This window comes from Diadema antillarum, unplaced genomic scaffold, assembly GCF_040938485.1.
Source record: "Diadema antillarum isolate AM-2024a unplaced genomic scaffold, OU_Dant_1.0 seq00000636_RagTag, whole genome shotgun sequence".
NCBI lineage: Eukaryota > Metazoa > Echinodermata > Echinoidea > Diadematoida > Diadematidae > Diadema > Diadema antillarum.
The window spans coordinates 48,633-76,131 of NW_027271553.1; the positions used below are offsets into that span (position 1 = coordinate 48,633).

A 27,499-nucleotide genomic window follows, 5' to 3' on the forward strand; every position below is an offset into this window, starting at 1 on the left:
AAAATTATGTATTTCCACGGTATTACGGATACATGTAGATGATGAATATTCATGATGAAGAGGGACGGGTGCCCAGATAGTGCTTACCGCATGTACTAGTAAATCGGACCGGGCGGCGAACTACGGCACTGGGCGAACTTTTACAAGGCCGCCCTCTCGCTCACTTTGGATCAATACACCTTGCTCTCTCGTTGGTTGAAAGGAAGGGCATCTCTTGCAAGCACCTACTAGTATATATTGATTATAGCATGACTATCACCGATTATGTAGGTAGTTTTAATTCTAGTACAGGGCTCGACACTAACGGTGGCCCGGTGGCCCGGGGCCACCAAAACGCGCGTCGGGCCACCAAAATTTCAGAAATGAAGATTTTGGTGGCCCAATCGGGCCACCAAAAAGTCGGATAATTGCCTTTACTTTTGTAGATGGACAGCGGAAACAATCGGCCCCGTAAGATGCTAAAATAAATGTCAGATGTTTGCTTTTTATTTTGGAAATGAATAACGGTAATATTCGACTCCGTATGATACTAAAATAAGTGTCGGATGTTTGATTTTGCGTTCGGAAATGAATAAGGATAACATTCGGCTCCAGAAGATGATGAAATAAAATATACTGAGTAAACTAATGTGGAATGTTAGCTTTGACGTTCGGAAATGAATACTAATAACATTCAACTCCGTACGATGAGAAAATAAATGCCGGATATTTGCTTTTTATTTTGGAAATTAATAACGGTAATATTCGGGTCTGTTTGATACTAAAAGAAGTGTCGGATATTTGGTTTTGCGTTCGGAAATGAATAAGGATAACATTCGGCTCCAGAAGATGTTGAAATAAAATTGTGGAATGTTAGCTTTGACGTTCGGAAATGAATACTAATAATATTTAACTCCGTAGGATGAGAAAATAAATGCCGGATGTTTGCTTTTACGTTGGAAAGTAAATAACAACAACATTCAGCTCCAGAAGATGCTAAAGTAAGTGTCGAATGATCCCTTTGACGTTCGGAAATGAATAAACATGATATTCAACTCCATTTAATAGTAAAATAGATACCGGATGTTCACGTTCAGGTGAATGATAAGAATAATGTCTCATGTTTGCTTTTATGTTCGAATGTATATAGCAACAACATTCAGCTCCGGAAGATGCTAAAATAGATGTCGGATATCAATTTTGCTCTGACGTTTGGAAATGAACAACAATAATATTCAACTCCATATAGATAGTAACATAAATATCGGAAGTTCACGTTCAGGTTTGAAGTAAATAGCAATAACAGATCAGCTGCGGAAGATGCTAAAATAAATGTGGAATGATCCCTTGCCCTTTGACGTTCGGAAATGAATAACAATGATTATCAACCTCGAATGATGATTAAATAAATAATGTCGGATGTTTGCTTTTACTTTCGAAAGTAAATAGCAATAACATTCGGCTAAGGAAGATGCTAAAATAAATGTCAGATGATTGCTTTTACGTTCAGAAGTGAATAGCAGTAATATTCTGCTCCATACGATGCTAAAATGAATGTCGGATATTTGCTATTACATGTCGAAATGAATAACAGTAACTTTCAGCTGCGTTTGATGGTAGAATATTTAATGTCTGATGTCTGCCTTGACGTTCAAAAATGAAAAACAATAAAATTCGGCTCCGTACAATGCTAAATTGTCAGATAATTCATTTCACTTTCGGAAGTGGACAGCAGTAACATTCGGCTCCGTACGATAATAAAACAAATGTTGGATGTTTGCTTTTTTAATTTTAAAATGAATAACGGTAATCTGCTCCGTACGATGCTAAAATGAATAACAGATTATTGCTTTTACATTTGGAAATGACTAACGGTATCAATCGGCTCAGTTAGATGCTAAAATAAATTGGGGATGTTTGCTTTCACGTTACTGAAATGAATAAGGATAACATTCAGCTCCGTAAGATGCTAAAATGAATGTCAGTTCTTTGCTTTTACATTTGAAAAAAAAAAAATTAATAGTAACATTCGGCTCCGTACGGTGTTAAAATACTAGTATGTTGATGGATAATTGCTTTTACAATCAGAAATGAATAACGGTAACTTCCAGCTCTTTATAATGCCAAAACAGATGTCGGATGTTCACAAATGTCTGCAAATGCTCCCACTCTATCGTTTCAAACGTAAGTTTTGACCACCTAAATAGGCATCAACTTTTATAATAATCTATAAGCTTATTTGCTAAATCTTAGAACTCAGAATAACGGTAAGATGATTGAATTTTCTCTTCATTTATTTTAGACATGGGTACATGTATCACTTCAGTAATACTTAATATTTCATTTTCTACGTTCAGTAGGACCGATTTAGTATTTCTTATGTTTTTCTTGATTTTTTTTCGGGCCACCAGATTTTACTTTCGGGCGCCCAAAAAGTAAAAATTAACGATTTTGGTGGTCCGATCGGGCCACCAAAAATAAAAGTTAGTGTCGAGCCCTGTAGTAGTTAGGTATATGTCAGAATGTTGGGATGTTTGACACTCCAGGGAGTACTATTTGAAGGAAAAAACGTCACTGCTTGTTCTGTGACGTGCAAAAGATGTCACAAAGCAATTCTGAAATTGTGCTCAGCTTTGTACAGTTACTACTAGAGTATGTGAAAATCTAATGCGAACTCTAACAAACGATTGTGACTCCACTTTTTATAGGCAATATATGATGAACTCAGAAGAGAGGTTGCATATTTGGACAACTTCCAACAAAAAACATAGAAATATGAATTTTCAGGGAAGTGGTGGTGCATAGACCTAGGGCCTAAAAGGCGCCGGACGCGGGGTGGGGCAGGGGTGGCACTTGCCCTCCCCCAATTATTATCATTATTATTTTTTTTTTGGGGGGGGGGGAGGGGGGGGGGGGGCAAAAACTCGTTTTGCCCCCCCCCCCATGCCCCCTGTCACAAGTAATTAATAGATTATTTAAAGACCAAAATGAACAATACAGGCACTTTTATTGTCTAAAAGTCAATTTCATAACTGAAAATGCAAAATTTTGGCGAAAATCATAATTCATCATTAATATACATTATGATATCTATACACTGATATTTACTTATGAGTAAATTTAGTGTATAGATGGTATAGCCCTGCGTCCTCGAGAGTGCCCCCTGAAACATGCCTTTGATAAACCTTACATTTTCCCTGTCACATAAATGTACCCCCGTATGTTATAATCATAATCCTTCGCACTAGATTTTTCCACTCTGTGTCATTTCCTAGAAATTTTGTACTCTGTTTTTACAAAAAGTCCCTACCGTTTATAAATACCCCCGCTCGGTCGCTTCGCTCCCTCGCCGAGGATATATATCTAAGATTATTTCACGAAATATAGGTATAATTAACAAGATTAAATTTTGTCTTCCTTTGTCGTCCCTGCTTACATTATATTCATCCCTCATATTGCCTTATTTAAATTATGGTATTCTTGTATGGGGGAAAAACATCAAACACTCTTGGATAAATTACTTCTGCTATCATTGCGTATTATATGTCACATTGCTTTTTTGTCTCATATATACTGATCCGTTATTTTTTGAAAATGAAATATTCAAAATCAAAGATTTATATTTGTTTGATTTAGGACAATTTATGTATAATTATGATAAAAATAATCTTCCAGATGTATTTTAAACAATGTTTTCAAAAAATCAATCCGTCCAACAAGGCGATCCAATGAATTCCATTTGCCATTTTTTAGGACTTTACTGGTTCAGCACACCTTTTATCTAAGATGGGCCAAAGTATTGAAACTCACTTCCCAACGACTTATAGTATCAGCACAAACTTTGAATTCTTTTAAGAACAAATTAAAATTATCTTTATTGAAATCTTATGATATACAACCGAATTAGGTTCCGTTTTATTGTCTCAATCAAGTCATCTTTTTTACAAGCATTAAGAAATCATACAGAAATCATATTTGTAAGAAAATAATCTGTCAAACAAAGTTTTCCTCAGATATAACTTTTATTGTACCAGATAACAGTGTGTCTATTCTCTTTCTCTCTCTCTCTCTCTCTCTCTCTTTAATATCCGTTCTTCTGCATTCATACCGGTATATGTACCCAATATATTTCGCAATAAACACAGGGAGCGTTTTATCATTGCACTTGCATCATGAAGTCCAGTGTGCTTTTGTCCACGATGGCGCGTGTTGCACTATAGTCTAGTTGCTTTTCCCCTTTTTTCTTCTTTTTCCTTTTTCTTTCTTTTTTCCTTCCTAAGTTAATTTCATGTCAGTTGACATTGGTTTCTTTGATTTTGTGTATGTATTTTCCGAGGGTCCCATACCGTACAAGCTTTGCTTTTTATAGTGGGACCCTCCATTTCCATTTTAATCCTTGCATCATGCATAATATACTTGATAGAAAAGGAATTTATGTTGTTACTCGTAATCACATGTACGTTTTCTTTGAAATTGTTACAAGACACATGTTCTGTTAATGCATTGTATATATTTTCCCCTGTTTATTCGATGGAAATGGAAATAAAGTTAAAAGTTGAAAGTTGAAGGATTTCACACGGTCACATAATGTGCCCCCGTCGAGATTTTGCCCCCCCCCCCCCAAAAAAAAAAACAAAACACAACAAACAACCAAAAACAAACACACACAAACAAACAAACATTAGTGTTCCGGCGCGCTTGCCCAGGGCCTGATAGATATTGCGGTGTGTGTGTGTATGTGTGTGGGTGTGTGTGTGTGTATGGGGGGGGGGGTAATTATTTATAGACCAGTCCTCCCCCCCCCCCCAGTAAATGAGACGTCCATGGTGCCTAACCTGACTCGCTCTCATGAAACTATCTTTCTATCTCTCTCAGCCGTTTCGTGGAATGGAGTCAATATTAAGTTCAGCTATAACGCCAATGAATCGGGAAACGGGTGGGGTGGGGTGGGGGGGGGGGGGGGGAGGGGGATACCCGGGAAATCAATTTGTCACAGTTGTAGAGACTGGATTTTGTTTGTGTATGTGTAGTTTACTCACAAATTTTTTTAGCATTAACTCTTCTGTTGCATTTGGAGATTTGGAAATTTGGGAAATAATCAATACAGGTCAGATCTTTTCTATCATTACAGCCTTTGTACATGCAGAAATTCTGCCAAAACATTTTTTTTTTTTTGGGGGGGGGGGAGCGCCGGGAGAGAGGCATCACCCAAACAATCAACACCTCTTTAATATGTGTGCAGATAAACATAAAAATATGAAAATAACTCTGTAATATGACTAAAATATGATAAGGAAAATTCAGTCTCTTATATCAGGAAATTGCGTTCCTTAAATAGATTCTCTTGGGAGAATATGGTACCATGTACAGGCCTACCAATAGATATACCATATACATTATCAAAAGAAGAGAACCTCCTAATATATGAATAATGGAATAGATATTCATATCATTCGAATGATATTACATAAGGGGTCTATGCAGCCAACAGGGCCCGGTAAGGGAGAGTGAGAGAAGAGAGGGGGGATGGAGGGAAAAAGCGCTTTAAAAAGCGCTTTGTGAACACGTTTTAGTTAGGCCTGCACATACTTTCATTAGTTAGCTCGAACTTTGAGGGACAACAATCTGGAACCGAAAAGGCATTTCTTCAATTCTATATCATACTTCCTTAGAAATGATACTTCTGTATGATAAAACAAGGTCCTACTTACATCTGAAACCTTGTATGCCCCGTAAAAAGAAGAAAATGAAAGGGAGGCAGAATTTTCTCTATACGGCCACGTGTTACTAGTATACGCTCCGGACGATCCAGCGGCTTGCATCCTAAAATGTCCGCCGTCGGACTCCATTGCGTACTACACCCGTTTACGTGTAAAATCCAAGAAGGATGATGCTGAACTTGGTAAATATATAATAAGTCAGAACAACTTACAGTCAGTCGCATAGGCACAAGGAATAAAAGACAATACTTAGATGACGGTGCTGATGGCTAATTCATACGTCAACTTGGTAAAAATACAAAAGTGAAAAAGTCTGCCCTTAACAGTTTTGAACCATTCATAAAAAATTTATTACGGATCTGTTTCATTTTGTCCACGGAATATATTTCATCATGATTGTGGATATTAGTCTATACGTGAAAAAAAAAAAAAACACGGGTGACTTGAAAGCATAAGATGGAACTGAAATTCTCTTCACGGGCCAAATTGAAGGTGGAAGAAAGAGAAGAAGGAGGGGGAGGAGAAGAAGAAGAAGAAATTGAAGAAGAAGAAGAAGATTAAAAAGAAGAAAGCGAGAGAAGGGAGGCCAGAGAGAGAGAGATAGAGAGGGGGAGGGAGAGAAAGTGGTCTTGATAATCATGAGCACCCACGTCATTCTGTGCACACAAGCACTACTTGGCTAGGACACAATTAGGCTTGCATACGGTCATATAATAGCCTGTGAACATTGATGGACTATAGATTGGAAAGTAAAAAACATTATTCTTCAATCATATTTCATGATTAGGCAGGAATTCTACTTCTATATGCCATTATGAGGTTCTGAAATTCATCTTTTATCCTCAAGCCCCTTGAAATGAAACGGAGGCAAAAATACGCCCTCTATCGATCACCTGGCGGTTTGCATCCCAAAATGTACACCATCTCAACTAACGTTACATATCAAATGTACATGTACGTTCATTTCGCGCAGATTCGCGCAGATTCCCTATCCCGTGACATGACCGAAGTCAAGAGCTGCTAGCTGAGGATTTTCAAAGTAAACTCCTGAACTCGGATGTGATGGCAGGAATCGTACGAAGAATAGTACAGTGTACGACGTGTCCGCAGGCCATAGGGCCGTACAGGTTGGTGAAAAGTCAAGGTAGAATGCCTTGACTTGTAATTGAATGCTAGTTGTTACCGGTAATGGATATCAATGTACGAATATACCGAGTAAATTATGCCAGGGCAGGGGTACCGGTAGCCCCGGAGACCGCGCCGCCAGGCGCGGTCCTGGCGGCTTCCCCGCAGTTTCGCTTATGTTAGTTCAAGTATTCTGTGCGCTTGTGCAAGTGATTTTGAATTCTGTGAACATCGGCGAGCTGCTTATAAGACATCATTTTGTGCATCACAAGTAATGAAATGCATCAAACAGTCGCCGATGATAGTCATTTAGGTTTCATTGACCCATGTAAGTATTCCTAGTAGTTTCTGTTGAAAAATTAAGGAAATATAGCGCCGCAAAGGCACCCGTTTGTTCAACATGAAGATCTGACATGGGAGCACGGCGCAGCCGCCACACTCCGTGTGGCGGCTGTCGCAGTTAGGGTACCGGTAACTGCGACAGCCGCCACACGCAGTGTGGCGGCTGCGCCGTGCTCCCATAAAAGATCTTCATGTTGAACAAACGGGTGCCTTTGCGGCGCTATATTTCCTTAATTTTTCAACAGAAACTACTAGGAATACTTACATGGGTCGATGAAACCTAAATGACTATCATCGGCGACTGTTTGATGCATTTCATTGCTTGTGATGCACAAAATGATGTCTTATAAGCAGCTCACCGATGTTCACAGAATTCACAATCACTTGCACAAGCGCACAGAATACTTCGGAACTAACATAAGCGAAACTGCGGGGAAGCCGCCAGGACCGCGCCTGGCGGCGCGGTCTCCGGGGCTAGGGTACCGGGTATGGATGGGTCTAAAAAGCCCCGGCGCGGGGGTATTGGTATTGGTATTCAATTATATGAATTATTTAATTCAATTATATAATTATAATTATATTAATTATTAAATTAAATTAATTATTATTATTTAATTCAATTATATAATTATATAATTATTCAATTATATGAATTATTTAATTATTATATTCAGTGATTGGTATTGGTATTGGTATTGATTGGTATTGATTGGTATTGGTATTGGTATTGGTATTGGTATTGGTATTGGTATCCCCGATCGCTGCTGCGGTTTGGGTCTAACAAGTTAGACCTATGATTGTTCAGTTCAGTTCAGTTCCATTTATTCAAACCAAATCAAACATAACAAAAGTACAAGACATAACTGCAAAATTCAGAATGATAGGTTTGGGACCCCAGTGAAGCACAGCTTGTGGTCGGCCTTTACACAATACGTGTGTACTTATGGCAAGGTGGGTAAATTACAGAATACCGGCAGCCAATCACGGAGAGCGCAAATCGCTCTGAAAAGAGCGTAATTACGCTTGCCGATAGCAACCATCTGAAATATTAATCCGATCTGCGATACGGTCCGTGATTCGGCTGTCGACGATTGCATTTGTTTACGTGTGTTTTCTTTGATCTGTGCGGTGAGAAGTGTGGTATCTTACGTTGTTCTCGGGGGTTTCGGGGGTGTCCCCCGAATAATGTAGTTCTAGATCCTGACGATGCTAGTCTAGATAGCCGTTAAAATTTACCCGAATTTACGATGAATACTCACGTTTTTAGGAGTTGAGGATAGTCCGTATCCTAGAAATCGACAGCAATTTAGGTGAGACTAGAAAACAATCACTTATCTAATTGCTGGTGCTAGCTTACAGTAGAGCTTACGCACTGTGTGGGTTCTCTTGACAGCCCACCATGTTGACTCTATGCAGTCGTACAACAATACCTACACACAACAGCTTATGATGCGTACGTGTGCAGTGGTAGCGCGTATTGAGTCTGCAGAACGCGCGCATGTTTACTAGTACAGTGTACAATACGTGTAGCAGTTGAGTGCGCACATGTCTCTTGACAATACGCGTATACGCGCTGCCTTGCCAAACTAGTGAGTAGTGTGATTGATCGTGAATGACTTGTGTCGAAAAGAGATGAAGGAAGGAGGATGTCAGCTGTGATGACGTCATCAAGTTTAAAGTAGTTCCGCCAAAATCGGCTCGATTTTCTTTACCGACGATTTACTCGAGTTATCTTGATTTAGAGCAGTTTTCCTCTGAAACCACTCAATTTTCATAAAAATTGTGTGGTCAACCTACTTTTTGACGGCCGTCCCGTTCCCGGGCTTTTTGGGGCCCCCAGACGACGGGAAAGACGAATTTCAGCCCTTCGGGCTGAAATTCATCTCTAAGGGAGAGCCGCCGGAGGCGGGGCCTTCGGCCCCGCCTCCGGCGGCTCTTATACGCACTAATATGCTAATTTATATGATGCAAAACCGGTATTCTGTAATTTCCCCATTCTTTTTTCAGCGCTGTACCCTGGCTTACCAAAAAATGTGTCAAAATATTTGTAAAGTATTATTTTAGTAGAAACAAGTATTATGCACAAAAATGTTTTCTTATTTGTGATTATGCAACAATTAATGTATACAACTGATATACAACCTTGTATTGTTCTGCTCTGAACCTTTTTCCTTCGCATTTCATCTCTTATTATCGACCATTCGCGCAGGCGTAGAAGATTATAAAGATGGCAGCCCCCATGATCAAATTTTGAAGAAATACAGTTGATTTTGGGGTGAATTTTCTGGGCTTTCAGTGATTATTTTTTTTTTTCTGAAAATAAAAGTTACGGTAGATGATGTTTACAAAACGGTGTGGTGCTAGAAATTACTTCGAAAAACACCTATAGTGCTAGTTCATTGCGACGACTTTGCCGTATCCGAATTCGGAATCGGCGTATCTGAATTTGGATACGCATTATAAATAATGGGCACGAGATGGCGCTATACAACGCGGTACCCCAGTGTACGGCGTGCCGAATCATATGTACAAATTATACAACATAATAAATGCAGACAAGTACACGTATACCACCTCCCCCATACACAACACAACACACAACACTGAACTTAATGAACTTACTGAAGGGCCGCATCCGTCTTGGTAGTGTACCAATGTAGTGCGGCTAGGGTGAGGGGGGCTATTCGCCCGTAGTAACCCACTGTTTTGAGGCTGTTTATTGACGTTGCATGAACTGCTGCTGGGGGGAGATTGTTCCAGTCTTGAATTACCCTTTGACTGAACGTATATTTCCTGGCATCAACTCTTATGTGTTGCTTCTGGATTCTGAGTTGGTGTCCTCTTGTGCTCTGGTGTGTTGCAAGTTGGAAGATTTCCGTTGGGTTGATTCTATCGATCTTATTGAATATTCTTTAGGTTTGGATTAAGTCTGCTCTTTTGTGTCTATCTTCTAGTGTAGTGAGGTGGAGTTTCTGGAGTCTTTCTTCGTATGGAAGGTGTCTTATGCTTGGGATGAGTTTGGTGGTTCTTCTCTGCACTCCTTCCAACAGTTTGATGTCCTTTTTTAAATGTGGTCTCCACACTTGGATACAGTAGTCAAGATGGGGCCTGATCAGTGACTTGTACAGTTGCTCAGAATTTCTGTATTTAAAGGAGCGTTTTACCATGCCAAGTGTTTGGTTTGCTTTCTTGGTTGCTTCTGCACACGTGCATGCACACTTCACACATGGCTACCTCGTCTCATTTTCTACATTCATGTACCTATAATTTCAATCTATCGAAAAGGTGTCCTATACACAAAATTTTGAATCAAGACAGTGTAGTGGAATTAATTATATTACGGGGCAACAGACTATTCTGAATGAATTTGAGGTAGTTTGTGTTCTTGCATATGGCTGATGGATGAGGTTACTCTGGCGAGTATTATAACGATGGATGGAAGAATTTTCCACAAACACATCAGACAAAAATGTTTGGACCTACTACTCATCGACCACCTAATGTTTATTTGCTTGATAAGAACATTTAACGTAAAAATCATAAAAAACTTGACCTACGTGATTGAGAAAATCCAGCACTATCAAATACCGTTGTTCCCTTTTTGATTCGAAGTTTCAGTGCAAAAATATCGCCGTCGAACTTGCGTGGCCTCGAAAGGCCGGCCTTTCGGTTGGTGTAAACGGGCTCTCTAAGTTTACTCCCATATCTCAAAAGTTTTGAACTTAGAATTATAATAGACTGTGAAGACCACAATATTAGTATTCAGCTTTCAAGTCTAACGTTAATTATTCACAGCCCAGTCGCTGGTCAGGCTAGTCTAACGTTAGACAATCTGTACTATAGAACCGTAACATTTCAGGGTCTAACAATTGTCAGACCCTGTTTTATTAGTAGTGTTAGCATGATTATATAATCTAGGCACTTGGCATCAGAGTACAATGTAGCTGCACATGCTGGAGTATAAAACTACAGGATGTCACTGTCCCACTTCTCCCTTCATTCATTGTTTTGATAAAAACATGGATTTGAAAAAAAGGTAATAATTTTCTGTGAAGGACTATAATGGAGATATCACATCTGCAATAAAACTCTCCATTTTTTTCCATGCGTACATATTTTACACACACACACACACACACACACAAAGATAACTATACACAGCCCAGTCGCTGTAAAAATGCTTTTTTACAGTGACTGGGCTGTGTATAGTTAACACACAGAGAAGATGCAAGTCGTGAAAATAATGTATTTTCAATTATATGTTTTAGAAAAGAAGTGTGTGAAGGGAAGTCCATATTAAAAAACAGATCAAAAAGCCTTTTGTGTATCTTTAAAAGCCTGTCAGTATAATCTTGGAGCTGACCCCCAAGAAAGCAGCTCAGTCTAAGTTTGTAGATTAAATGTGACATTATCAATGTATTATCAAGCATAAATAAGATACTGGATGGGAGGAAGGAATCTGTCCTGGAGGATAACTCTGCTGAAGTATCTGTGCGTGTATTCCAGGGCAAATTCCTATCAATAATTATTCTAAGAAATTTGGTTGTATCAAGGAGGTGGAGTCACAACTGTCTTTATTCCTTTGCTAGATGTTTGATGCTGCCACTTAAAAATATTTGAAGCATATAGCGGTACATGTGCCAAACTGGATCTGCCACGCCAAATAGGAAGACAATCAACGCATGTCTCATTGCATATTCACCAGCCACTTTCTAAGGAAGATTTGTCTTTGTGATGGTAATTACTTTTCCCCATCCCTACTTCTAAAAGATAGGTGATACATTGGTAAAGACATGGGGATGCGCGAAGTGAAATTGCGCAGAAAAATGATGAACTAAAAATGAAAAATTACTAAAAGAGTGGGCATGTAGTTGACCATGGAAAGGGGACGAGTATCGCTTGACTGCTTTTGCACAGGTTGATAACCAACATGTCTGTTCTCTGTCGACCTGCAAGAAGAATCTTGCCTTGATAGGGCATTGAAGGCTCTCCAAGAATTGTGGGAAGAACATGTTCATTTACCTAGAGCTTTCGGATATTCTATACCGAGATAAAGAATGTAATAAGATATCATGATTTTTAACAGTAATCAAACAATATTAAGGAAGTGAAGGGGTTGTGTAGTGTGTAGGATGTGGATTTGGCAAGGAAATGCTAATAGAAATAGATGAATATCGTGCTTCTCACCATTCATTATTTTAACATCGGTGATACACTCCATGCTTCGGGACTGATAATTGTTCAATGAATGAAACACACATGTATGTATACAGTGCATACGTATTCATGATACACTAACGCACTTGCCAACATTTTCATTTGAGAAAGCGGTAGAATCCAGGATGCCTATGCGAGCAGCGCTAGCTTGAATGCTAATGAAATCTTTCAAAAGCGGTACCGGTAGTCTACCGCCAAATGCGGTCGAGTTGGCAAGTATGCACTAACATATAGGTACATAAGTACTTACAATATACAAGGTGTATGAGGCTACATACACAGACAATGCACACAAAAGTTGTATAGCCTGTCTGTAGCGGCCACCTGTCTATAACATCCACTATCTTTGTCTCTCATGGATGCGTGGCCACTATAGACGGTCTGGACAGGTTTGAGTGTACGTGTATACAGGTGTGAGACCTGCATACATTGTGTATGTTCCATGTACTGGTACAGTTATAGTTACTACAGTGTCATTATTGTGCACCACACAATATCACACAATTTAGACAATAATACTATGCAATTGTTATCATTGATAATGCCAGTTCAATCACATGTATGTAGCCTACTGTCTCAGTACCAGGTACTTGGTTAAAAGTTCATCTTGTCACAATCAGTTGCAAATTCCCTGTTCTTGATGACACTTTTACCTGCTTTATCTGTAGCCTTCTTCAGATGAAACGCTGTGAGAGAGTCTTCCCACTAGCCGACGTTTTTCCTACCCTTGGTAGGAAAAACAGATCACCATGTTCATAATTCTAATGACCTGGCAGAAGAGTTCAAACACATCACTCTTGAGGAGCATGAAGTGCTGGTCTCGTTCAACGTCGTGAGCCTCTTTACCAACACCCTGATCAACCAGTCCATCCAGATCATGAAGGACAGGTGTCAGGAAGACTCCAAATTACTCAAGAGGACCAATCTCACAGCTAATGACACTCTAAAGCTCCTCAAATTCATCTTGTCAACCACCTACTTCAGTTTTCACGGCAAGATATACAACAGCGCCAGAAGTTTGGAGCAGCTATGGGCAGCCCTGTGTCTACCAATGTCGCAAACATCTGCACATGTACATGGAACACTTAAAACAAGAAGCCATGGACTCCGCTTATGATGACATAAAACCTAGATTTTGGAAGTATTACAATGTATGTTGATGACATCCTAGTCATCGTGTAGGCAGACACAGTCGACAGACTTAAGGCACACTTGGACCAGGTTGATGACACAGGCAGCATGAAATTTACTCATTTACCCTTCCTGGACACCAGGATCACCAAAAGGACAGATGGCACAACCAAGATGGTCGTCTACAGAAAAAAGACATGGGACAGTACCTGAACCTCCAGTCACACCATCTACTCCACTAAAAATTAGAGGTTATTCACACACTCATCTTAGTACACCCTAAAGACAATTTTGATCCATCGATGACCAAGCGGGGGTAGTCTATCAGATTCCATGTGGTAACTGCAAAAAAAGCCTACATTGGAGAAACAGCTGGGAAATTTGGTACTAGAAAAAAAAATAACACAAACTAGAGGTGGACGCAGTTAGCGCATCCTACATTGTACATCACAAGAGGAATAAGGAAGGAATCCACCTCCCACATAAATGCACAAGTCAGCAATCAGTGACCAAGTGGCCAGTGGTTATAACCACATCAACTGGAGAAAGTGTTCCATCCTAGCCAGAGACTCTAATAAAACCTCACATCGGATAAGGGAAGCCATCCACATTCAAAAACAACAAGGGAAAACCTTCAATCGAGACCAGGGGGAATACTCACTTTCCTCAATATACTATCCCATTCTCTCAGATGGGCGTGCGCCAAGTACATGGGCTAGTGGGAAGACTCTCTCACAGCGTTCGATCTGAAGAAGCCAACAGATCCAGTAGGTGAAAGTCTCATCAAGAACAGGTAATTTGCAACTGATTGTGACAAGACAAACTTTTAACCAGTTGATATTCCGATCAGATGAAACTTTTCAGGATGCTTCAGTACTCGCTTGCTATGCAGCGGTACTCCCTTTGTAGGCATATAGGCCATGTGAATGCACCTATGTTCTGCTGAAATAAGCCAGCCACTGGGAAGGATTGTCAGGCTTTGGTATAAACAGATGTGGGACACATGAGGCAGTTTCCCCTTGGCCAGCAATGTTTGTTCACTCCTTCACTCTCAGAGCGACAAGAGAGGGAGAGGCAGACCCCTCCCACCCCCCCCCCCCCCCCAAAAAAAAAGATTTTAGCAAGGGGAATTTACAGTATTTGTCCAACAGTTAATGAGCATTGCAAAAGTCAGCATCCCCAGCCAAGTCATTACAGTGGCTGGCAAGCTACAATGTAATGTCAGACTGGTATTTAAATGAGGTAATGTTTATGGCAATTATGTCATGTATGGCCAAAGTTGGAGCCTGATCTCATAATGAGGCCCAAACATATCAAATATAGTGAACCATTCTGTAACATAAGGTATCACTGTGAGGTCAAAACTGTGCAATGCCCCAAAGTGCTGGATTGTCAGTAAAATGATTTATGATGATACAACCATGCACATTGTAAGATGTGAAACTGCTTCACTGGGATTGGCCTGTCTCATCACAGAGTAGTGCATCTGATACCTGAATACCACCAAAAACTTTGACCCCATAAAAAATAGAAAATAAAATGGTGCAAGTGTGGAACAATGAAACCATCAAAAAACTCTTGACATGTTTTCAAATTACTCCTTTCCAGGTCTTAGGTGGCATCAATGAAATAGCTGACACATGTATACAATTGATTATGTGACTTTTTATTGGAATCTCCAGATCCAAAATGAAACTTGTTTATGTTAGACCAACAGGTCTCCCAAAAGCTTCCCATGGATTCCTGTAAAACATGATGTATTTGTGGCAAAAATTTTCACAAATTGGAGCCGACAGCCTTTTTCGTGGCATGACATTTTCGAGAATTGCCACTGGCATGCAATGCATATAGTGTGGACAAGAACTTTTGCGTGCATTTTGATTTCACAAATCTTGGCTCTCACAAAATTCACAAAATTAAAATACACATGAACATTCCTCGTATTACATTAGATGGTGCTATCGGGAAAAAAAAAACACCCCGGAAACATATTTAGAAAAGATACAGAGTCATTTTCAAGCTAATGCGGAGGGAATCATGGCAGTGCCTGTTGTCCATGAAAGATCATAAGCCATGATGGTACCAAGCTTTTCATGATATTAGCAACCCTCTAAAGATAGCAGGTGAACTTAACCACATTTTATTGCCCATTTGATACCAGTGAATTTTAATGCCAGTAAAGCACAAAATGATGAACTCCTTGGTATGCCCAATGAACCAGTGAAGATTTAGGAGAGAGATGTTTACCTTCAATTTAGAAGAGTAAACCCCTGGAAAGCTACTGTGCCAGACAAAATCAGCAGAAAAATATTACGGCATTGTGCAAGAGATCAACATCATCACTCTTTTGTATGTATGGTGCGCCCTTTGCTCATGATATATATATATTTTTTGTCTACATTCAACACCATTTGACCGCATATGATTAATGGAAATTAATCCTTTGGATCGCAGATTTTGTTTTAATTTTATTTATTTATTTTGTGTGTGTGTGTGTGTGTGTGTGCACAGGCAGATGCAGTGAGTTGATGTGTGGGACACAATGAGCGAGCCTATTGTCATCAACACAGGCTCTCCTGCCATCAGCAGTGGCCTGATTGTTTGGTCTGGGCTGCTAAAAATTGATGATGTGCAGCAAAACTGCCAAATAAGTTAACTTTTAATGGCTTGATTGGGCCACTAAGATACCAATGAAAAGAGCCGCAAATAACTATAATTTTGGGTGCTTCAAATCTGAAGTGTCTGCTATATTCAAGAATACATGCATTCCTAGAATCTGAATTCGTTAAATATATCTATAAAAGTTTGGAGTGCAATATGGTGCTACATCCATGAAATGTACAATAATTTTTTTTGACATAATTGTTGAGAGACTCTTTATACCTCTTGCAAATTGTTTTATCAGGTTGCAAAAATTTGAATAAAGGGATGTCAAAAATACTGAATCAAACACTCTCTTATCCCAATAACCTTCATATATCAATGTGGTTGTTATCAGAATTAGCTTCATCTTCTCATATATGTGACAATTTCAGGTTTCCATACATGCCCTTGGCGTAGGGTAGCAAGCGCTGCCAAGGGATAAGAAGAGTGGTGTAGGTATGACATTTGTCCTCCATTGCAATTAACAGATAATTCTGTATGGGCATCACAGGCAAACTATTTCAGTTAGTCGTCAAAGACTTTTTGATCATTTTTTTTTTTTTTAGTAGGAATAAGAAGACCCTCCCCCCCCAAAAAAAAAGTCAAATGTCATATCATTACCATATGGAATTGCCCCATTACAAACTGATGAGACTGTATGAGGAATTAGAGATATGCTTTGAAAATGAAGTAACACTTTAATTGCTCACACCTGATTTGACAATTAACTTCAGTGAAGGTTTGACATTTGATGTTACCAATATTTGTTTTCATCCAGATTTCAAATTCAGTTTGTAGATGAAATTGTGTATGAATAGATATTGTTTGTTTGGAGATTCAAATGCTCATTTTTTTCTTGTCTGTGAGGAACTTAAGTCATGTTTATAGGAGTATCTTGAATTAATCCAGATGATATCACTTATCAATGCCTATACACACACACTTGTAGCATTTTTTTAATGTCAGATGTATGTCACTTATTTTTTCCCCCTCTTTGTCTAAGTTAGATTTTTCTAGTCAAATAGAAAAGACTGGTAATAGATAACCTGGTAACTTTCCTAATACATGTACATGTAGCTTGCAAAGAGTGTTATTTGGATCACTCTGTCTGTCTACACAAATGTATTGTTCACTGTGCAGAGCTCTGTGAATTTCAACTCCACTGTGCAGAGACGAAGAGAGGGGAAGAAAGCTATCCAGGGAAAGAGCCATTTCTATCAGTCTGCTTTAATCACTCTGATCTCTGAAAATCCTTCAAACAAGGAGCAAAAGAAAACAGTTGGAACTGTACACTGAAAGCAAGTCACTTGAAATATTTCTGACAAAGGAGACAGTGAGGAAATGGACAGGGAAAAGTCTGCTGCAACTAAAGGGAAGCTTCCACTGAGGTAACCAGCAAAGCATAGAAAAAAAGTGTTGTTGATAGAAATAACAGATCATTGCTTTATGCCAGTCTGTGTAGAGTGCAGACAGGGTAGTGTTTACTAACAACCAATACATGTACAAAATGTAGTAAACATTGCAGTATGTTTCTCATAGATTTTTCCTTGGTTGCCATAAAAATGCCCCACAAAATTCTTAGAATTGCAAGCTAATCAGCTACATTGTTTGAAGAGAAATTTAGACAAACCTATCACTTTATAGTAAGCCTGGATTGATGATTTTTTCATGGGGCCAGATATCATGTACAATGTATCTGCACTCAGAAAACTATGGGCACCACAAGGTAAGATAGAGCCTAGCTGCTGCTCCCTTTGAAGGGTACCTTCAGGCAAGGACTTTGTTCTGGCTCTATGACTGATAAACCATTTACAGACAAGGATATTGCCACTATTTTCATCTCAGAAGTTCTGACTGATCTCACAAATGACCAACATTTGTGCAGTTGTCTGCCAAATTAATACTATGTAATGCTAGAGGACATAACAGTTGTGTATTATCTGATTCTGCGTGCACCCTGTTCAGGGGCGGATCAAGGCATTATCTGTAAACTTGTGCAGCTTGAAATTCTCTGCGTTGCTGAAAGTACGAATGTAGGTGACTCACAAGTGATCACACCAACCTTTATATGAGTTTTTTCCCTTTTTTTAACATTTGTAAATTCCGGAACCAAGGTAGTGAAGTCTGTGAATTCACAGAGATTTGTACATCAGAAAATTATAAGATTTTGATATTAGTCAAATCAATTTAGAATTGGTCATTTATGTTAACAGCATGTAGGGTTTTTAAAGCATTATATAGTAGTAATGTTCAACATTAGTCTCTTCCCACCTCCCTGGTTCATACTTTTAAAATCACAAGTTCAGCTTCATCAAGATTGTAGGGAGGCACTGAACTTTTTTTTGTGTGTGTGATTTTGAGTGAAGTGTAAAACACATGGCCCCATAAATATGAGTCAGAATATGAGTCGAATGATATTTCTGTACAATACAAATGAGTTTGGGGCAAGCATAACCATTATCATCTCATCGAGTGCCAATTTGATATAGTGAATGTACTTTTGGTATGAGATGACCTACTGACATTTAAATTGTTGAAGTTGTGGAAATAAATCACCAACTTAGTCAATATCTTGTTCTGTTCCTGGTGCTATCTGTTCAACTGATTTATTATCTATTTTAGCTCATCTGAGCTGAATGGCTCAAGTGAGCTATTGTGATTGCTCAGTGTCCGCTTTGTATCATGCTTCGAGCATAAGTTTTTTAGCTCACCCGAGCCGAAGGCTCAAGTGAGCTATTGTGATCGCTCTTTGTCCGGCGTGCGTCGTCCGTCGTGCGTAAACTTTTACATTTTCATCTTCTTCTCGAGAACCCCTTGACCGATTTTCACCAAATTTGGCAGGTAGCATCCCTAGGGGGATAGGATCTCAATTTGTTCAAGTGGGCACCATACCCCACCTGGGGGCCCCCAGAGGGGCCCAAACCCCCCAAAATTAAGGAATCTTGAAAAATCTTCTTCTCTAGAACCAAAAGTGATAGAGCCAAGTTAATACTATGAATTAGTACATTGATGACTGTAGTTTCAAGTTTGTCCATGGCAGAATCAGGGGTGCCCCCCTTGGGACACAGGGGAAGGGGTGGGGAGGGGTCCTAATGGGGCCCAAATTGTACATTTTAATCTTTTTCTTGAAAATGCCACTATGAATTTTAGCCAAAGTTGGCAGGTAGCATCCCTAGGGGGAAAGAATCTTATTCCCATCAAATGGGCACCATGCCCCACCTAGGGGCCCCAGGGGGCCTAAATTTTGACCGAAATTGTAAATTTTCATCTTTTTCTTGAAAACCCTGTCACTAATTTTCACCAAACTTGGCAGGTAGCATCCTTAGGGGCATAGAATCTCAATTCCGTCAAATGGGCACCATGCCCCACCTGGGGGGCCCCAGGGGTCCTACCCCCACCCCTTCCCCTCCTGAAAGGAATCTTTGCAGATTTTCTCTAGAACTGGAAGTGATTGAGCTAAGTTAATACAATGAGTCAGTATATTGATGACTGTTGTTTCAAGTTTGTTCATGGGAGAATCAGGGGTGCCCTCCCCCACCCCTTGGGACCCAAGGAAGCGGGATGGGATGGGGGGGGGGGGGGTCCAAATGTGGGCCTAAATTTTCATCTTCTTGCTGAAAACAACATAATGGATTTTCACCAAACTTGTCAAGTACCATATAAGCATTCCCATAGGGATAAGATCTCAAAGTGTTTGAATGGGCACCATGCTTTCCTTGGGGGCCCCAGTGGGTCCAAACCTAAATTAATGAATATCAAATAATATTTTTCTGTAGTTCTAATCAAAAGTGATAGGGCTTTAAGTCTTTTTTCCTAAGCTGCATAATCCAACATTCTATAAAGTACAGTGTACTTGGTAGGTTTATTTACCAGTGTGATGGAATATATGTAAATGGACACCATGCCCCCATTCTCAAAGCTACCCCCACCATAAGTTTCCAGTGTTCTCAGGTAAGAGTCTGCAAGAAAGCATGGAAGGTGAACTTGCGATACTCAGGTGAGCGCGTGACCCCCGGGTCTCTTGTTTCAAATTTGCATCTTTTTCTTATTTTGCACTGTATACTAAATCAAAATGTAACAGACAGCAGTCCAATCAGGACAGAGGAAATCAAGAAGCAAGAACTTAAAACTAGGAAGTACATTTGTACAACTATAAATCCATGGTGCATGTCTCATGTATTTAAAAGACAATAGGCCCTATGTTACTATACATCACAAAACAATAGGTTGCCAGATTTTCTGTTTAATACTCATCAAACTTGGATATTCATATCCCAATGAGAGAAGTGTGATAAAAGATTCAACCTGTAGGACTGTCACTTTTGAGAAAACAAGCTTCAAAACTAAAGCTGAGTGAAGCCTTCTCACATACAGTAGTCTAGTTTTCATTGAACAACGTAGGAACTTAAATCTATGTGCAACTGCTCTGAAGGGATAGTGATGCACACCAATTTTGTATACTCAAAGACAAAATTAAAGTCATAATCAGTTTGAAGTACATTTACTGCTTTAATTTGGAGTTTATATAGGGTTTCCATACACACTCTCATGTGCCTCCAGTGAGAAAAATGGATGACAAACAGGGTCAGGCCATAAAAAGAAGAATACAGTGTATTCAAAAAGTTTAAAATCACAACTCTTGCTCAATTTTGTGCTCTCAACATTAAATTTAGATACAAGCAGGGTTGTTCCTTTAGAAATAAAGGAAGTCTTCAATCAACATTGTTATAGTTGACAGTCACAGACATTTATTCCAGAGTCATTTTGTTTTCATTGTGTAAAGAATTTGTGATATAACATATCAAATGTAAATGTATCACCTATTACCATGTAGTAGTAGGAGTGTTGCTCATTTCTTTGTCTTGTATTCACAGTCAAGCGGTCATTGCGGGCAACACCATGTACATATCTGGACAGTTGGGGTTGACCCCAGGCTCGAAGACAGTTGTTGATGGAGGAGTGGAGGCTCAGACAGAACAGGTATTACAGTGTACCTGGCTCTCTGATGGTACCATTTTGTATGTGTTTTTAAAGGGGATGGCTAGTAACTGATCAGTGGGAATCAGTGGGAATGCTGGGGGATGATTGTTCCAATTCTTGTGGGATTCATTTAAGAGTACATTATGTATCTATTGTTGTGTGAAAATTATTTGGTTCAGAACGGTCTCATATTTAAGTAATGTGCAGTTTAATGCCCCTTCACTGTACAGGCATGCTAACCTGGAAACATTAAACTGCACCTTACTTGAATTTGAGACTGTTCTGAAGCAAATAATTTTCACACAACAATAGATATAATGTACTCTTAAATGAATCCCACAAGGATTGGAACAATCATCCCCCAGCATTCCCACTGATCAGTTACTAGCCATCCCGGGCTGTAATTTGATGTTTGGTACCAAAAATAATCTTGTTTTGCTTGTCTTGTTCATCATTGCCAGAATTGATAATCCCAAGACCACTTACATTTATTTTGCTAGTTCCCTGTAGACCTATGTATAAGAAAGGAAAGTGTTGTGCTGGCATGAGATTGTACATTTCTTAGACAGTTGTGATGAAATACAGTCAACCTTGCTGAAATCAACCTCAGTATAAAGTTGAATACTCACCTATGTCACAAGTCCTTTCAAGTCCTCTTCTCTTTATTCTATTGATTTTAGTCCCTCATTACATGTTTAATTTTCTCTTTCAAATCAAAGCTGTATTGTAGTCCACATTAGATTCGACTTGGGCAAGGTTAACTGTTTATGAAATGGAACATACTTTGCAATATGTTTTAGTGTTTCTATGCAAAAGATAAACTGAGAAGTAATTAAACTTACAATTTGATGTTTGTCATTGAGTTTATAACACAGAAATTATTTTTGAATGAATTGTTTGTGTGAAATTTTTGGCCAACATGCTGGGATTGTAGGGTCTTTAAGAATTGTTTAATGAACACGTGTTCAGGTATGACTTCCTGTTTGTGAGCAAGCCTGGTCTTCTGAAAATGGTTTCCACACAGAAATTAAAAAATAAAAAATTGCTTGTTTACATAATATCAAATAGCCCTGACAGCTGTTACTAATGAGAAAGTGTTTATTACTGTGGCTAGGTTGACATCTGGATCCATTTTACAAGAATTGGAATATTGCGCAACAGTGATGTATGTTTTAAAGTGGAAATCAATCCACATTTTGTCCCATACAATTTCACCTTTTGTTATTTGACTTTGTGTATTTTACTATTTACCAAAATAAATCTACATGATAACCAAATGCACATAATGATAACCATGATAACATGCATAACCAGCATATTACTCTTAGCATAGCCAAAGACAAAACATGTTTTATCATGGCAGAACTGCCGAGTTGCAGAAACTGTGTATAACTATACTGATTACTATTGCTTCCCTAGTGAAAAAAAATAAAATGAAGCGTGTGATCCAATGAGTTAACATAGTTTCCCATAGATGATTTAACACTTTCAAGCCTCATGGGATTGAAGATTTTGTTCCAAATAATGAAAACTTATTCTCATCATCTTTATTTCCCCCAAAGGCCTTGAAGAACATGGGAGAGATTCTGAAGAGCCAGGGAATAGACTTCAACAATGGTAATACTTCATCATTATTGTGCATGATGAATGACAATGAATGACATGTGCAGTGTTTTGCCTTCATGTGTCTTAGCTGAGTGACACTTACATGTATGAAAGCCAGCAAACAACATTCTGTAAAATATGTTACTAAAAATAGGACACTTTTGTGAAATGTCTTGATAGAAGAAACTGAGAAAAAATTATTGAGTCAAAAAGCAGTTACATGAAAACTGTATTAGGGCAGGAAAGATTTTGTTTTACATGACTATGTAGGCACTTTTATGGAAGTGTGCCAGAAGTAGCACTGCATTACAAGTGTACGGTATGTCCCCCCAAAAAAATTACAACGGAGCCCTATGCAATGATATCTTTAAAAATATTGCATCAATCTAAATACAAATTCAGGGTATGAAACTATAACTCATTGCCCACATCTTACACAAAACCCCATTCGATTTGCTTCAGTGGTCAAAGAGAAATGAGGAATTTTGTAGAGGATGTCGGGAATCTCTTTTGTCCAAGTTCTGTCTATTGTTCACACACAAAATCATCGAAGTGCTAAACTTGGAAGAATCAGACTCATGACATGCTTTACTACAATCCCCATTTCTCTGTGACCGCTTAACTGAATCGAATGGGGATTTCTGCAAAATAGAGCTAAGATGTTATATTTTAAGACCCTGAAGTAGCATTGAAAAAAAATAATCATATTGGATGTTATCAATGCGAAAATCTTATTGTAATTTTTGTGGGACATACTGCAGTATGTCCCTCAAAAATTACAATCAAATTTTCGAATTGATAACATCCAAAATGATCGACCTGTCTAAGTGCTACTTCGGGGCCTTAAAATATAACATCTTAGCTCTATTTTGCTGAAAACCTCATTCAATTTGGTTAAGCGGTCACAGAGAAATGTAGATTGTTGTAAAGCATGTCATGAGTCTAATTTTTCCACTTTTAGCAATTCAATGCTCTAGTGCGTGAATAAAAGACAGAACTTGGACAAAAAAGATTCCCGACATCCTCTACAAAATTCCTCATTTCTCTTTGACCACTGAAGCAAATCGAATGGGGTTTTCTATAAGGTGTGGGCAATGAGTTATAGTTTCATACCCTGAATTTGTATTTAGATCGATCCACTATTTTTAAAGATATCATTGCGGGGGGTCCCGTTGTAATTTTTTTTTTTTGGGACATACTGTATAGTAGAAAGACTGCAGCAGTAAAGTAGTATCATATTTGTGTCTGTATTGAGAATGAAGAAGAAGAAATCATCACCTATATGAATCAATTTTTGTGCTTATGACAGAAAAAAAAACCCTCAAAAGCATGACAGCATTTGCATTTTCAAAAGTCAATTTGTTTCAAACCATATGACCACTTCAGTGCAATCTGGAGTTCCAATACAGTGCAGAGGTGCAGAGGTACATTTGTATATTGATACCTTTCATGATGTCATATTTTGCAACATCGTTGATATATTTTTTCTTCTTTCTCTCTCTCTGTCTCTCTCTCTCTTTGTCATAACCGTAGTTGTGAAGTGCACAGTCCTTATGGCTGATCTGAATGAGTTCCAGCGTATGAATGGTGTATATGCCAAATGTGAGTATACACTTCAAGGTATTGCATCAAATCCAAGTATCTGGAGATGCTGTGCTCCAATTATGTAATTATGTATCGACTCTACTTTTAAAATTGCTTTGTTCCATTAAAGTGATTCTCTCCTGGAATACATGGAAGGTGAACATGTGATATTGATCTTTGTGACGGCTATTGGGTCTTGCTTCCTTTGGTATGCAGGTCCATCATTGGTACACTGTTAAAGCCCATAGTTAACAACCTTGGGAATATGTTTCTTTTGCGTAACAACAGATATATCTAGTTTCCTGTTGAGAAGGAATGCTGAGACAAGTCAATAAATTGTGCATATGTTTTCATCTCTGTTATAGTCTTCCCAACAAAGCATCCAGCCAGAGCAGCCTACCAAGTTGCTCGTCTGCCTTTGGTAAGATGATTTATTTTATAACATGTTATTGCTGAGTTCTGTTAAGTCATAGTGATGCGTATATAGCTTCCAGCATTCCATGAGTCTGATTCTTCCAAGTTTTAGCACTTGGATGCTCTTGGAACTGCATATCGATGTGGGAATACAATGGACAGAACATGGAGGGAAGGGATTCCTGACATGCTGTAAAAAAGTCCTCTTTTCTCTTTGACCACCGAAGCAAATTGGATAGGGTTTCTGCAACATGTGGGTAATAAGTTAAGTGTAGTTTCTTACCCTGCAATTGTATTTGGATTGATTCTCTATTTTTAAAGTTATCATAGCGGAGGGTACCGTTGTATTTGGTGGTTTTTTTTTTACATAAGGGATATAATTATGAAACATGTACTTACATGTAAAACCGAAAATTTTTTCATGCATGAAACTTACTTGACTTTTGAAGAAGCCAAGATTCGTGAAAGAAAATGCTTGTGAAAGTAATTGTTGACACAATGCATTCAATGCCAGTGGTAAAAGATTATTCATGAAAGTTTCATGCTGAAAAAAAAAAAGCCATTTTCTCCAATTTGCAGAGTTCCATGCTTTGTTTGAATGTATCCAGTTTTACAGTAATAAATTGTCATGGCGGTTGGAGTGAAAATCAGTGTGAAGAAAATCGATATACGTGTATTTTGTAATAAGCTACGGCAGTGTATATCCTAAATACCTCCATCCCAATTTAAGTGTCTGTAAATATTTTGAAATTCTAAGCTTTTACAATGTTATTACAAAGTTATGTTCCTATTGGCCTATTTTCTTTTTGAAACTCTCAAAAGCCTTCAAAACCTGATGTGATTATTGGATCCTTTGTTTCTGGATTTCAAGAAATAAAGTGGAACAAAGTGCATATTTCTGAAGTTGAAGAGTTTAGAATACTATATGAAAATGCCCACATCAGAAAATTAATGTGCATAGACATGTCATGCTTTTATTGTGGCTAGTTATGTATATGTCCATATCAGGAATTGCTGATTAGATTATAAGCTACAGTTTGAATAGGGAGCCAAAATTGAAGAATATTGGTACTATCAGGAAGTTTTTAAATTTTGTGCTGTTTATTTCTTCCTACAGGATGCAGCTGTAGAGATTGAAGCCATAGCCGTCCTAGGCCACATTGTTGATGATGTCAGCCATCTTTAAGTGTCTCATTCCCAGTCAAGAACTGCCATACATTGTTTGTTCCAACTTTTGTGCATCAATATATAAGTGTGTACAATGTTGTAAAAGCAATTTAATTTTCCTTTGTCTTAGCTCATGTAATGAGTTAATGAAATATGAAATGCAGAGATATATTTAGGGAAAGATATCTACCTTGATACCTTAGAATTGTTAGAAGAGAAAATAATAATTCTATTGTGTTGTAACTCATGTCTTTCTGTTAATAGAATTGTAATACATTGTACACTGTACTCAACCTTTTTTTTTCTATGCCTTTGCCATGAAGTGTTGTCAGAAGCATGTTTTCGGGTTGTCCTTCCGTCCTTCTGTCATTAATGGATTTTGTGGCATTGTATGTACATGTACTTGAAGCCTGCTATGTGCATGTACGAGTGAACAAAGCTATGACTATTGACTTGAAGGTGCACATCCTGAAGGACAAAGGTCAAGGTCAAATTCTAAAATATCACATTTTTTTGTACACAACTTAGAAATGGCTCAAATTACCTTCTTGAAACTTAGTACGTACATCTATTGCCTGACAGTGATTCTTTTTGGATGTTTTGGGTCAAAGGACAGGGGCAAAGGGCAGATTGAAGTGCTTCAGTTACACTATTGAATGCTGGAATTACACTTTTTTCCATACCTTTGAAATGACTCGATATTTAAAAATTGATTAACTTTGTACATGTATATGACATACATTTCCTTACTTTGTTAGGGAATGATTTAGGTTATTTGGTCAAAAGTGAAGTGAAGATGTGAGCATTTCACAATTTTCATTATTTTGTCTCATTAATTTATCTCATTATTTTGGAAAGTGTTGCAATGAAAATTAGTGTATACATTGTGTGTGTATTATGAGATATTGATTATTTGGATAAAGTTGTGGGCCATCTGTTCAAAGGTCAAGAGTCAAAGTTCAAGTGGTAATACAGCTGTACTCAAATTTCAGTTGTTGCTTCACCTTTCTGAAATGAAAATAAAATCATCCTCATGATGCTGAAAATGTACTATGTTTTACCACACTTTATTATGTTTGGGACATAAATTAAAAATCAGGGTTTGATGGTCAAGGATGAAGTGTCAGTAGAATATTGTAGAAAATTTGAAGAAAAAAAATATACACACTTTATCTTGACAGTACAGTGTACACATCAGCTCCAATCATCATGAAACCTGTTAAAATTACCAAATAATAGTACAATTTGTATTTCCATCCAAATAAAACTTGGATCAAGGAATGCATCTATTGTATAACCACTCACAACATTTTGTGGTTGTGGCATGAAACCTTCAAACGCTTCATTCCACTTTCTTGCAAATCATGTGAAATTGTCATCTTATATGGTCAGTATGTACTGAAAAACCTATTGGGAGAATAATGCCATGTAGCGGAGAGCCCACCCGTCACCAAAATGATGGCATGATCCGCAATAAGAACAAAACCCAAACGAACAGATAACAAACAAACACAGTGGAAATACAGTGTATACTTCTGCATATACATTGTAGTTAATAATCCCTTTTACCACCCCACACCAAGCAATCCATG

At 38.4% G+C, this 27,499-nt stretch overlaps 1 protein-coding gene across 2 annotated transcripts; it reads left to right on the forward strand.

Annotated features, from left to right (window-relative positions):
* Positions 1-6,683: 6,683 nt before the first annotated feature.
* Positions 6,684-27,142, forward strand: LOC139736314 (2-iminobutanoate/2-iminopropanoate deaminase-like). Of its 2 annotated transcripts, XM_071647042.1 has the most exons (7): positions 6,694-6,826; positions 17,298-17,545; positions 21,032-21,137; positions 22,700-22,754; positions 24,276-24,344; positions 24,692-24,747; positions 25,858-27,142. In XM_071647042.1, the coding sequence occupies exons 2-7, from the start codon at positions 17,499-17,501 to the stop codon at positions 25,924-25,926; spliced, it is 402 nt and encodes a 133-aa protein (XP_071503143.1). In that variant the 5' UTR covers positions 6,694-6,826; positions 17,298-17,498; the 3' UTR covers positions 25,927-27,142. The 2 variants fall into 2 exon arrangements, with proteins under 2 accessions (XP_071503142.1, XP_071503143.1); XM_071647041.1 differs by lacking the exon at positions 17,298-17,545 and having other exon boundaries at positions 6,684-6,826.
* The last annotated feature ends 357 nt before the right edge of the window (positions 27,143-27,499 follow it).